General features: G+C 44.2%; 1 protein-coding gene across 5 annotated transcripts in view; it reads left to right on the top strand.

The window, feature by feature from the left end:
- The first annotated feature begins 11681 nt into the window (after positions 1-11681).
- The window catches only part of MCTP1 (multiple C2 and transmembrane domain containing 1), a 594209-nt gene continuing 593328 nt past the window's right edge, over positions 11682-12562 (top strand). For 4 of the 5 annotated variants that reach the window (XM_050794290.1, XM_050794291.1, XM_050794293.1 and 1 more), the window contains exon 1: positions 11682-12401. In XM_050794290.1, the coding sequence (XP_050650247.1) occupies positions 11682-12401 (720 nt within the window). The remainder of the gene's footprint in view (positions 12402-12562) is intronic. The other variant, XM_050794295.1, reaches the window with a different exon arrangement.

Raw genomic sequence — 12562 nt, forward strand, 5'->3', positions numbered from 1 at the left:
CTGGGTGGCCTTGCAGCAGAGGTTCAGTTATAGGTAATTGTGGTGGGGGCAGGGGCAAAATAAGGGGCAAAATAAGGCAAATGACAGATGTCTGGGGTGACAGATAGTTGGAGCCAAGGAAAGGTTGAAGCATCTGGAAGTCCCTGGGCTCTGATCAAGGTGAGAGACCAGATTCTGTGAGTGCAGACTTGCCTATGAATGTTACTAGTCAAACTGGGTGAGTGGACAAGGGACAAGGGACGTCTCCTCCGGACCAGTAGAGGCAAATGGCATTGTCCTCCTCAGACTCAGGCTCTTTCTTGTTTCCATGAGGTTATGAAAGTCATGTCCTTTCTCCACCCACCCACATACCTTCTTAGAAAGAGAAAGCTATCTGAGAGACATTTTGTCCTGTAAACCAAAAGTATCTGAGATAGGTCTCAATTAACTTAAAAGTTTGTTTTGCCAAGGCTAAGGACATGCCCATGACACAGCCTCAGCAGGTCCTGAAGACATGTGCTCAAGGTTGTTGGGCCACAGCTTAGTTTTATATGTTTTAGGCAGACATAGACATCAATCAATACATATAACATGTATGTTGGTTTGGATTCTGGAAACAAGGACTTTCCAGGTCATAGGTGGATTCAAAGATTTTCTGATTGGCAATCGATTGAAAGAGTTTATCTAGAGAAGTGGAATCAATAGAAGGGAGTGTCTTGGTTAACATAAAGGGTTGTTGACTAGGCACAGTGGCTGTTACCTATAATCCCAGCAATTTGGTGGGCAGGTGTATCACTTGAGGCCAGGAGTTCGAGACCAACCTGGCCAACATAGTGAAACTCTGTCTCTAGTAAAAATACACAAATTAGCCAGGCGTGGTAGTGCACACCTGTGGTCCCAGCTACTCAGGAGGCTAAGGCACGAGAATTGCCTGAATCTGGGAGGCAGAGGTTGCAGTGAGCAGAGATGGTGCCACTGCACTCCAACCTGGGCAACAGAGTGAGACTCTGTTTCAAAAAAAAAAGAAAGAAAAAAAATATAAAGGGTCCTGGAGACCAAGGTTTTTATTATGCAGATGAAGCCTCCAGGTAACAGGCTTCAGAGAAAATAGATGGTCTTAAGGTCTCTGTTTCAATCTTAATGCTGGTCAATTGTACCTGAATTACAAAGGGAGGAGGGTATGATGAGGCATGTCTGACCACCCATTTCCATCATGGCCTGTACTTGTGCTTCAGGTTAACTTTGAAATGCCCTTAGCCAGCAAGAGGGATCCATTCAGTTGATTGGGGAGCTTAGAATTTTATTTTTGGTTTACAGTCCCAAGAAGATACTAGGCGTTTCCTAAAGAGATTTTCTAAATGATTAAATCTTAATTGTTGTTAAAATTGGGTTGGATATTTTGTTAATTTTCTCCGCTAACCTCTGGTTGAGTGGGGTTACTCTGAAAGAAAACCAGATTAGCAACAGAGAACCTAAAGGAGCTATATATTTTTTTGCACATCTGCACAAAAATTAGCAGGACTGATTTTTGATCCCAATACACTACTATTTCAATATGAAACTATCCCCACAAGTCTTGCCATATATCCAGTATCATTAATGCTCAGAAGTCATATTTATAGATAACAGTCCCCATAAATGGCGTGTATAATTTTGTTTATAGCAGCAACTTTATTGCCTAAAATTAGTTTCTTAACCAAAAGTGGAGAGAAAAGTGCAGAGCGCCCACATGCTCTGTCTAGCCAGAGCCAAGGATGTAAAATTCCAGACCTAATGTCTTTGGAGTTCAGGCTAGCATCTGATGTAGCCTCACAGAGACTAGCAATTCTCTGTCTCGGAGTGTTTAAATCGCTATTGGATCCAATCTGCCAAATTGTAGAACTGAATGAAAAACAGACCTGCAAACACTGAGAGTGGTGGGGACTAAGGATGGCTTAAGCCTAAGGTCCCCTAAAAGGTGGTGCTACCTGTAAATACCTCACTGGTCCCACCACTAACTTCATATGGGCCAAGTCGCCTCATGCCTTGGTTTCCTAGTTGCTCTATCAGTCAAAGGTGGAAAACAGTATCTGTAATGTCTACAAATCCTCATGGCCAGAATTTAGAGATTTAACTGTGGATGAAAGCAGAAGTCGAGATTGAGAATAAACCTGGGAGATGGACTTACAGGCTAATAAGGATCCGAGAAAACTTTTTAGCCCATAACATTTTATCAAAGGTAATTTTCTGCAGAAAAGACATTTGCACTTCATTCTACTTTTCCAATAATATTTGTACACATTCTGCTACTCTTTCTTTCCATTTTCTCTTGTATTTTCTAGGCAAGTATTTTTAAAATAGGGTTTGCTAGAAGGCAGCTACATTTTTAGGCACTGGTTTGAAATCAATAACATATATATTTAAAATATGTATCTAACTAGTTTTATCCCTCTTAGAGAAAAAAATGTGTAAATTAGGGGATTGTATTTGAAATAAACAAAAAACCAATTGCAATCTGGACAGAAAGCATCAGGTTAGGAAAAAAAGAAGGAGTAGTATGATTTTAAACAGCAAAATGGCCAGATTTTGCAAAATAACATAGCAAAGAAGAAAGGTCTCCCCCATTATTTGGGCCAGTTTCCCAGTGTCTTTATTATTTATTAATATTGGTCTGTACTAATTCTGTTACTTGCCACACTGAGCCAGTTCCTTTAAGTTCAATACCCCATTGTGAATGAGGCAACCTAGGCAGATATAGCCTTTCTCTTGGTGTCAATGAGGATGTGTTCATCAGGATGTCTTGGGCTCTAAAAAACTTACAGTAAGCAGATTTCTAAAGCTGTCTCCTTAATATTCCTGTCCTCTAGTTAATCAAATGCTAGTATAAAGAAATCTGTGAAGGGACATTATAGATATAATTGTTTCCTAATCAACTGAACTCAGTGTAAAGACCCTGGCCTGGATTATCCAGGTGGGCCCAATATAATTCCACGAACCCCTAACTAGAAAAAGGCAGAAGAGCCAGTTAAGAGAGAAAAGGCAGGTGGGGAGGCCTACGAGATATGAATTATGAGAAGGACTCTATCTGCAATTGTTGGCTTTGAAGATGAGGAAGCCATGAGCCAAGAAATGCGGGCAGTCTCTAGAAACAAAGTATGGAGCAAGGAAATACAGATTCAATCCTAAAAGGGTATAGAACAATTTGGCCAATAATCTGAACAAGTCTGGAAGTAGATTTGTCTCCAGAGCCTCCAGGGAGGAACACAACCCTGCCAATACTTGGATTTCAGTCTTGTGAGACCTGAAGCCAAGGAACTAGCAGAGCCACACTGGGCCCAGACTTCTGACCTCTGACCCACAGACACTGTGAGAGAATACGTGTGTGTGTGTGTGTGTGTGTGTGTGTGTGTGTGTTTTAGTTGGACATTATATTTTAGAGCAGTTTTAGGTTCACAGCAAAATTAAGCAGAAGATACAGAGATTTCCTATATACCTCCTGCCTCCACACATGTATAGCCTCCCCAGTTAGCAACATTCCCAACCACAGTAGTATATTTGTTACAAATGATGAATTTATACTGACATATTGCTATCAGCCAGAGTCCCTAGTTTACATTGGGATTTACTCTTTGTGTTGCACATTCTATGGGTTTAGACAAATGTATAATGACATGCATCCACCATTATAGTATCAAACAGAGTAGTTTCACTGCCCTGGGGGTTGTTTTAAGCAGCTAAGTTTGTGACCATTTGTTTTAACAGCAATGGAAAACTAATATAAAGTCAACAGAAATTCACTAAAAAGCTAGATAAAGTAACTTTCTAATTAATAATTAATAAGTACATAATGGGATCTGAGTTCAGGAAAGCCTCAGGGTGGATTAATTCTGTAGCACAATGACATCGTCAAGAACTGCTATTGTTTTTATCTCTCTTCTCTGCCAACTGTGGTGTTTGCTTCATCCTCAGATTCCTAACAAGATGGCTGCAGTAGTTCGAGGCATTGCAGCAAACATGTAGATAAGGAGAAGAGATCATCTATTTTGTGCCTCTTCTTTATAAGTGAAGAACTACTCTTCTGTGTCTGAGTTGATTCTTATCCCTCGATATTCATCTTCCCTTTCTTCCTCAAAAGCCCCCAATTCTTGACTGGACGCATGACTGCCCAGGATAAATATGTTGTTTCACTTAATTTTGAAATCGTGGGTAGGCATGGCCATGTGTCTGAGTTCTAAGCCCTGAGACACAAGAAGACTTGCAGAGTAACTGTAAAGAAAGGGTCACTCTCTTATTCGCTTTTTCTTCCTTTTTGCTGGTTGGCTGGAGCTTCACCGACGATCTTGGAGCATGAGGTGACTTTGGGAATGTGTGGTGGGCCAACAAAACAGAAGGAATACTATATGAGGTCTGGGCAATTACCTTCAGACTTCTTTAACATGTTTAAGGTTTATGTGTTACTCACGGGAGGACCCAGTCCCAATTAATATACCCTCCAATTAATAGTTTCCTGATTGGTCACATGTCTGACACAAAGGATGGAATGGCCATGATCAGTGGAGACTAACTTTCCAGAATATAATGGATGCTAAGGAGTCTACCCTATTATCTATTCTAGGAAGTCAGTGGACTATATCAAGGAAGTAAATCATAGATTAATACTCTGGCTCTCAAGGGGCCTCAATTTTAGGGAATAGATTATAGGCTCAGATAAACTTTGTCTTTATAATTCCCTGTAAAGGCATTGTATGATTCAAAGGACTCTTGCTGGAGAACACTACTTTTATCCTCATAGAGTGGTCAAGTTGGGAACCTCACTAGCTAGGAATTAAAATGTCCATTTTAATATGTCTTAGTTTGGATTCCCTGAGAAGCTGACTTAGTGACAAGGACTCAAATGCCAAGCAATTTATTTAGGAATTGCAGAGACCAGTTTCAGTGGAGTGGAGCAAGTGGGAGAGGGAAGGAAAGGAAGCTGATAGAGGGCATGTTACCAAGCCAGTGACCAGGAGATGCTGGACCTGGGGGAAATACAGAATCCTTTCCTCTTTCTTATCACACCTAGTCCCCTCATTGGGCAGGAGGGAGCTAGAGATACCTCAGCTCTCATCAATGCCATCACTCATTGGTTGAAAGCTGTTCCAGGCACTTGGGGGAAACGGTGCAGTTTGAAGCCAGCCCTGAGGAAGAAAGATGCAGATACTCACACTGGAGTGCTGGGGCCTGAGAGATAGGAGTAGGGGGTCCTGACGGCCTCCGCCACATGGTATTATTCAAAGGGGATTATTACATGACCCTCTAGTGCTACTGGCCTTTTTGTATAGTATTGAAAGTAGAAAATCAGATCAGGAATGAGTAGATGGATTTTATCATATATTGGAGAATTGTTTCAGAGGTTTACACAATTTTTAAGCTGAAAAAGACCGTAGAGGGTAACTAGTTCTATTTCTTTATTTTCCTAACAAGAAACTGAGGCCCCAAAAGCTTCTTGTAGATACAGAGCACTTGGGTGCAAAACCAAGGCAAACACCCATGCCTTCTGACTTTTCCAGCACAGAATTGGCATCAAGGCTTGGGTTGGAAGAAGTTTTTGCTGTCTTCTGATCTCCACTTAACCACATTCTCTCTTTGACATGGACGATTGATTACAAAAAAAAGGTTTTTAAATGCAAATATAGTTTCAAGTCTCCTCCCTCTCTCCTTCTGGCCACATGAACACTCATGTCTCTCTTACATAGAAATAGAACTCTAGAATTTTAAAAAACACTTTGATTTAAAATAAAATGTGACATGGCTTAGGTTAAACAGAATAAATACAAATACCTCCTCTGAAGTTACTTAAACATTCAACTGAATTTGAGAGCTCTGCTGGGATATCTTTCAAGAAAGAAATGACAAAAACTAGTTTATAACCAGAATAGGAATTCATTCCCTTGAGTTAATCGTATAGCTGGCAGTCAACTCAATATGGTGAATTGTGATGACTGAGTTCTTGGTTTTGAATGGTTCAAAATGCTTCATTCCATACAGGCAGGATTTTTCCATGTGCAGTGGAATAAATCAGTCTGGTAGGTTTTCTTGTTTTCGGTTACAAAGTGATGATAATGCCACTCTTTTGGACAGGCTTTACTCATTAAAAATGCTTTTTACATTTGTCTTTGAATTGGGTCTTTGTGAGATGGGTCAGGTGGACAGATATTATTATCCCATTTCAGAGACTGGGAGAGAACATGAGGGCCTGAAGATATCTGGCCTAGTGCTGGGAGCTGGGACAGCAGCCAGGACTGCACTGACAATGGGGCTCCTAAAGTGCCATTTAATTGGCCTTTAACTCTGTTAGTTCCAGAAATGTTGTTTTTGTGCCTGCATTTACATCCTTGATCTCATCGAGTGGAAGGTTTGGTTCTGTCCAAGATCATCTTATTGCTCATCTAAGGCAAGGGGATGGATCAGTTCATCTTTTGAGGCTTCTTTCCATTATTTATTCTATTTGTGCATTTATTTTAAAATTAAAGAAGCCATGTGGCTTTGGAAGCCCATGGACCTGGCTTCTATTGTTGGATCTGCTAATTACTCAATGAGTGACCTTGCAAGGCACTTAATATGCCTCAGGGTTGGTTTCTTCATCTACGAAATGGGGTTGCAATGAGAACTGTGTATGATAAATAATGCAAACAGTTTAACATGATACTTGAGTACCCCATGTCCAAACTAAGATAAATCTTCTCAGCTGTGTCTTTAATTTTATGTATTTATTTATTTCTGAGATGGGGTCTTGCTCTATCACCCCTGTGGAGTCCAATCGCACAATCATAGGTCACTGCGGCCTCAAATTCCTGGAATCAAGTGATCATTCCTCCTCAGCCTCTCAAGTAGCTGGGACTACAGGCAAGAGCCACCATGCCCAGCTGTCAGTTCTATCTTCAAAATATCCTGTATCCAGAATGTCACTATGGTCACCACTTCTCACCTACCACCTCAGTGGAAGCCACCATTGTCCCTTTTGTATGACTCTTATCTAAACTCGGTTCCCAGAATGGGCTCCTATCTAAACTCTGTTCTCATCCATGCCTCTCTACTCTATTGTCAACAAAGAGGCCAGAATGAGCCTTTTAAAATGCAATTTGATTATTAAAAAACTCTACTCAAAGCCCTCTAATGGCTCTCCATTTTACCCAAGTCCAAAGTCTTTACTGTCACCTACAGAATCCTGTATCATCTGGCCCTGAGCTTCCCTGCAATATTTTCTCCTCTCATTCCCCTCTTGCTCTCTTTCTTTCAGCTACTTTGCCCTCTTTGCCATTGTTGAAGCTGAGAATGTTCCTGCTCAGCCTCTTTGTGCTTCGTGTTTTCTGTTCCTGGAAAAATGTTTCCTCAGATTCACTATTTGGCTCCTTCTCTCACTTCCTTTGGGTTTCTGCTCAAATATTGACTCATACATCACTTCAACCTCCTGAATATCAATGTTTGAAGCATATTTAATATTAATCTAAGCAATAAATATCAATATTTGAGACAGTAAATTGTAGTAATAAAAATAATAGCTAACATTTATTAAAGTCTTGGTACATGGCATGAATTTTGCTTTTCCTTGCTAGTGGCAATCCATCTTCTTGTTATAGTCTGCCACTTGCACTAGATCTTAGCTCAGATGCCTCCAACAAGAAGTCCTCCTTGATTAGTCAAGCCAGAAGTAATTCTTCACTTCCTCAGTGATTAATTTGTACCATTCACTTTCTGCTTGTGTTGTAGAGTTTTTATAAGTATCTTCTCTTAAATATAATAAGACATTTGACAGAAGAGACCTTATCTAGTGTAGCTTTATATGATATACAATCTGTAGGACAGTCTCATTTTATAATCCACTTCAGATATTTAGGAAAAGTTACATATGCTTTTTCAAGATATGTAAATGAATTCATATTGATGGATGTGTTATTTGGGATTATAGATTTCAGAACTCAAAATCTCAGAGTATTTTAAGACAGGTAGAAGAGAAAAATAATATTAAAAAGTCAATTAAATGCATTATTAAAGACTAAATGAATTTAAGGTTGAATTGTGTAGATTATTTCCAGTCTACAATTATGACAAACTAGAAAAAATATTTTTCCTCTTGTTCTCTCTAGAGAATAAGATTTCTGGGTAGTGCTGTTTCTTTTTGTGCTTTCAGAGTAGCTTTATATTCAGGTAATTTTTTGTGATCTCGGTGCTTTCAGCTTGATTGTCTGGTGTGGAAAAGACAGTTTGCCTTGGGCTTTTGAAAATGATCTCCATATTGATTTAATAAGAGATTGATGCAGGTTTGGAGCAAAAGCCTCCGAAGACGGTTTGTAGCTCACTTTGTAAGACTAACACTACCTTGAATGGCCAAGTCCTTAATGAAGGTTTCTACTTATTTTGATGGAGATTTTCAGTTTTATAAAGCTCCCATATATAAAGCTCATAAATACTCTAGAGAGAGTTAACACTTAAGCCACCATCAGCTACATAGAGTTAGCTATGATATTTACAATTCAGCTGAAGAGTTTTAACTGAAACTTTAAAAGGTTTACCTGAAACTTTTAAGTGAAAAGCAAGGACTAACTCACAGAAATAAAATACAGAGAAAGAAAACTGGAGTGAAGAGGAAGGAAAAGCCAATGAAAAATGCCACCCTTTCTGCTTTAACCCAAGGGGAGGTGCCTCCATAAAGGCAAATGTGGTTGACTTTTCTTATTCTGTGTGGAGAGAGCTTCACAGCCTCTGTGTTTACATTTGCAGTTGTGAGTTTGCCCTAATGTGGACTTGCCTCATCAGTCCTGGACTTTTCCATCATTTGCTTCTCAGAGGCTTCCTCAGGGATTAGGTGGGGTTGGCGAGAACAGAGCTACAGAGAAAGGGTAATCCATCGTAGCTCTAAGACTGTTTAATTCTCTAATGATTAAGGTTCCAAAGGAAAACTTTCAGCAGCACACAATTTTTACAAAAAACATGCTTTATTATTACTGTTTTGCTTTTATTTATACTTTAAATTTTAAAATAATTATGGACTCACAGGAAGTTGCAAACATACTATGTAGAGCTTCTGTGTGACTTCACCCTATTTCTGCCAATGATATTATCATACATAACTATAGTTCAATATTAAAACCCAGGAAATTGCCATTGGTACGACTCACTCACCTTATTCAGATGTCACGTTTTTATGTGCATTCATGTATGTATGTAGTTCTATGCAGTTTTATCCTGTGTATAACACAGATTCATGTAACCACCACCACAATCTAAATTTGTCTCATCATAACAAATAAACTTCTTTATTCTGTTCCTTTACATTTGCCCCACCACTAACCCCTGGCAACCACTATCCATCTCTGTAATCTTGTCATTTCAATAGTGTTATTTAACTGAAGCCCAATGTTTATCCACTCACATTGCTCTTTTTCCAAAGCATAGTATTCACACACTTGGGAAATACTGGGTCTGCCAAATAACATCAACTATATACAGGCACCGAACTAAGTCCTTTTTCCACTTAATCTTCAAAACAGCCCTGTGAGGCTATTTATTAATACCTGGCATTACTATTAGTAAATCACATCACATCACCCTCACGATTAAAAAAAAAACCTCTAATGGCTCCCCATTTCATTTAGAGGAACCATGAACTCTCACTCTGGCTATAGGACCCACTCGCTTAGCTGACCTTTTGTTTCACTGCATCTCTTACCAACCCCACCCACCTTGCTCTACTCTATTTGGAGTGGTATCCATCTGTCCTTGAACATGCCTAGCCAAGCTGCTTCCTGCTTCAGGACCTCTGTATCTGCTGTTCCTTCTACCTGACATTCTACAGTCAGATCCGTCAATAGCTGGTTCTCGGTCCTCATTAAGTCTTAACTCAAAATTTTATCTTCTCAGAGAGACTCTCCCTGTACACATAATGTAAAAAACCAAAAATATCTCCATATGGGGTTGCCAGATTTAGCAAACAAAAACACAAGACACCCAGCTAAATTTAAATTTCAGATAAATAACAGTATTTTAGTGTAAGTATGTCCCATGCAATCAATATTTGGGACATATATATACTAACATTATTCATTGTTGATCTGAAAGTCAGTTTAATTGGGTGTCCTGCATTTTGTCTGGAAGCTCTTCCTCTATAGCCACTGTTATGTGGTACCCTGCTTAACTGTTTCCATGGGACTTTTCAATATTAGAAATTCTGTTTATCGTCTGACATCGCCTCCCAACCCTCTTCCTCACAATAAGCTCCATGTGGGTGGGACCCTGATGCCTTGTTCACAGCTGCATCCCCAGGGCCCAGCATAGTGTCTGGTACATAGTAGGTGCTTAATAAATATTTGTTATAAAGGTAAGAAAAACAAAACAAAAAATTTAGGTTGATAACACCTCCAAAGCACACTGCTAGCCAGACAAGACTGTGCTGCTGCAGCTTAGGGAACTCTCCCGTTTTCTACATTTAGGAGGACGAAAGAGGCATTGTGTTGGCTGGCCTTTCAGAAGTCTCTCCTAGTAGGATCAGAAGACCCTGACTGAGCAGCTTTGGGAGAAGCAAAGTCTGAATGAGCTAAAAAGCCTTTTCCATTTGCCTTGCAACAAGCAAATGAAGTAACCAAAGAAAAAATGCGCTTGAATGAAATGAACAAGATTCTCTGCGTGCCGAATCGGATGAAAGGCAGTGCGCATCACCCATCTTAGTCCACCGTAAACTCCCTGCAACTTAAGGGCTGGCTTTATCGTCAGACTCCGGAAATGCTAGATCCTGATCATAAGAGACCAGTGCAGAGGCAAATAAAGAGAAGGGAGGGGTGGATGGGGATGAAGTCAAGACAGAAGAAATTAAACTCCCGTCTTGGACCCAGGGCGCTCAACGGGGCGGGGGCAGACGTGTTCAGCCTTAGAACTCCGTCGGGTTCATTGCTCAGAGTGGACGTTCGGCACCCCCACGAGACCCATCGAGGGCTCATAGTCTCCACTCCAGCTCGCTTCATCGGACCCAGACGATCGCCAGCGCGGCCAGCGGCCAGCGCACAACAAGCTGCGTGGGCAACTGTGGCCCGATCCTAGGGAGCAAGCTGGCTTTGGGCCCTACCTAGCTCCACCCGGCTCCTACCGGCCCTCCCACCTAGGAGCTGGAGGATGGTCCCGGGGCGCCCCAGGGGGGCTGCTGGTCCCCGGAGTCTCCAGCCAGACGCGCCGTGTTGTGTGAGCCGCGTGCGCGCCCAGTTTGGAGGCAGCCGCCCCCGCCGCTGACAGGTGCTGCCCAGAGGGCGCCGGGTGCGGTCACTGGCGCAGCTGGACGCGCACGCCCCGGTGCGTGCAGCTTCCCGAGCTCGGCCAGCGAGAAGAGGGAGCCAGGGCGCGGCCTGGGGGACGCCAGTGGACTGGAGCCGCGGAGCTTCCAGCGAGAAACTTTGCAGGCGCGGCGGCCGGGATTCGGTGACGGCTCCAGCCCACCCCAGCAGGTGCGGGAGGAAGAGGCGGTACCGGAGTCCCGAGGCCAGAGAGCCTCGGCGGCGGCGGTCGCTTCTTTCCCCCGAGCTGGCCTGAAGTCGCTGGGCACTCCCGGTTTCTGCTGCTGCGCCCGCCGCCGCCGCCGCCACCACAACCGCCACCGCCGCGGGGACCCGGGAGGAGGCGCAGCCGGAGAGGGAGGAGGAAAAGCAGGAGGAGGAGGAGGAGGAGGAGGAGGGGAGAGGAGGAGCAGGGGGTGGAGGATGGAGCCCCGGGCTGCCGCGGCGGGCGAGCCAGAGCCGGCGGCGGCGTCCTCCTCCTTCCAGGCCCGGCTCTGGAAGAACCTGCAACTGGGGGTGGGCAGGAGCAAGGGCGGCGGGGGCGGGCGCGCGGGGGGTCCGGAGCGCCGCACTGCGGACACCCCTTCGCCCTCCCCGCCACCCCCGGTGGGCACACGGGACGCACCGGCCGGCGGGAGTGGTGCAGGCAGCAGGTGGAGCGGCTTCAAGAAGCGGAAGCAAGTGCTGGACCGAGTCTTCTCCTCCTCGCAGCCCAACCTGTGCTGCTCCTCGCCGGAGCCCCTAGAGCCCCGCGGCACCGGCAGAGCAGAGCAGGGGTCCACGCTACGCCGCCGGATCCGCGAGCATTTGCTCCCCGCCGGAAAGGGGCCCGCGGTGGCCACGGGAGCAGCGGGAGGGACGCCTCCTGGCGGACGCTCCCCAGACTCAGCTCCTTCCTCTTCCTCCGCCTCATCCTCCCTGTCCTCCTCGCCCCAGCCTCCCCCGAGGGGTGACCGCGCCCGAGATGAGGGTGAACGGCATCGGGGCCCTGGGGCGCACTTGTGCCATCAGAAGAGCTCCTCTTTGCCGGGCACCGCCTGCCTGGAGCAGCTGCTGGAGCCGCCGCCTCCTCCTACAGAGCCGGCGCGGAGTCCCGCGGAGTCTCGGGCCCCGGAGACGGGCGAGGAGCGCGGCAGCAGCCAGGTGAGTGCCAGTTGGCGCGGCCCGAGACAAGGTGCGCGGGGCCACGCCTCCAGCTTCAGGCGTTCACAACCCGGGGAGGGGGGGCGGGGGCCGGGAGGCGGGAGGGGAAATGCTATTAATTCTAAGTACATGAAACGGTGGAAAGAAAACATCTCGCTATA

Source organism: Macaca thibetana, chromosome 6 (genome assembly GCF_024542745.1).
Source record: "Macaca thibetana thibetana isolate TM-01 chromosome 6, ASM2454274v1, whole genome shotgun sequence".
Lineage (NCBI taxonomy): Eukaryota > Metazoa > Chordata > Mammalia > Primates > Cercopithecidae > Macaca > Macaca thibetana.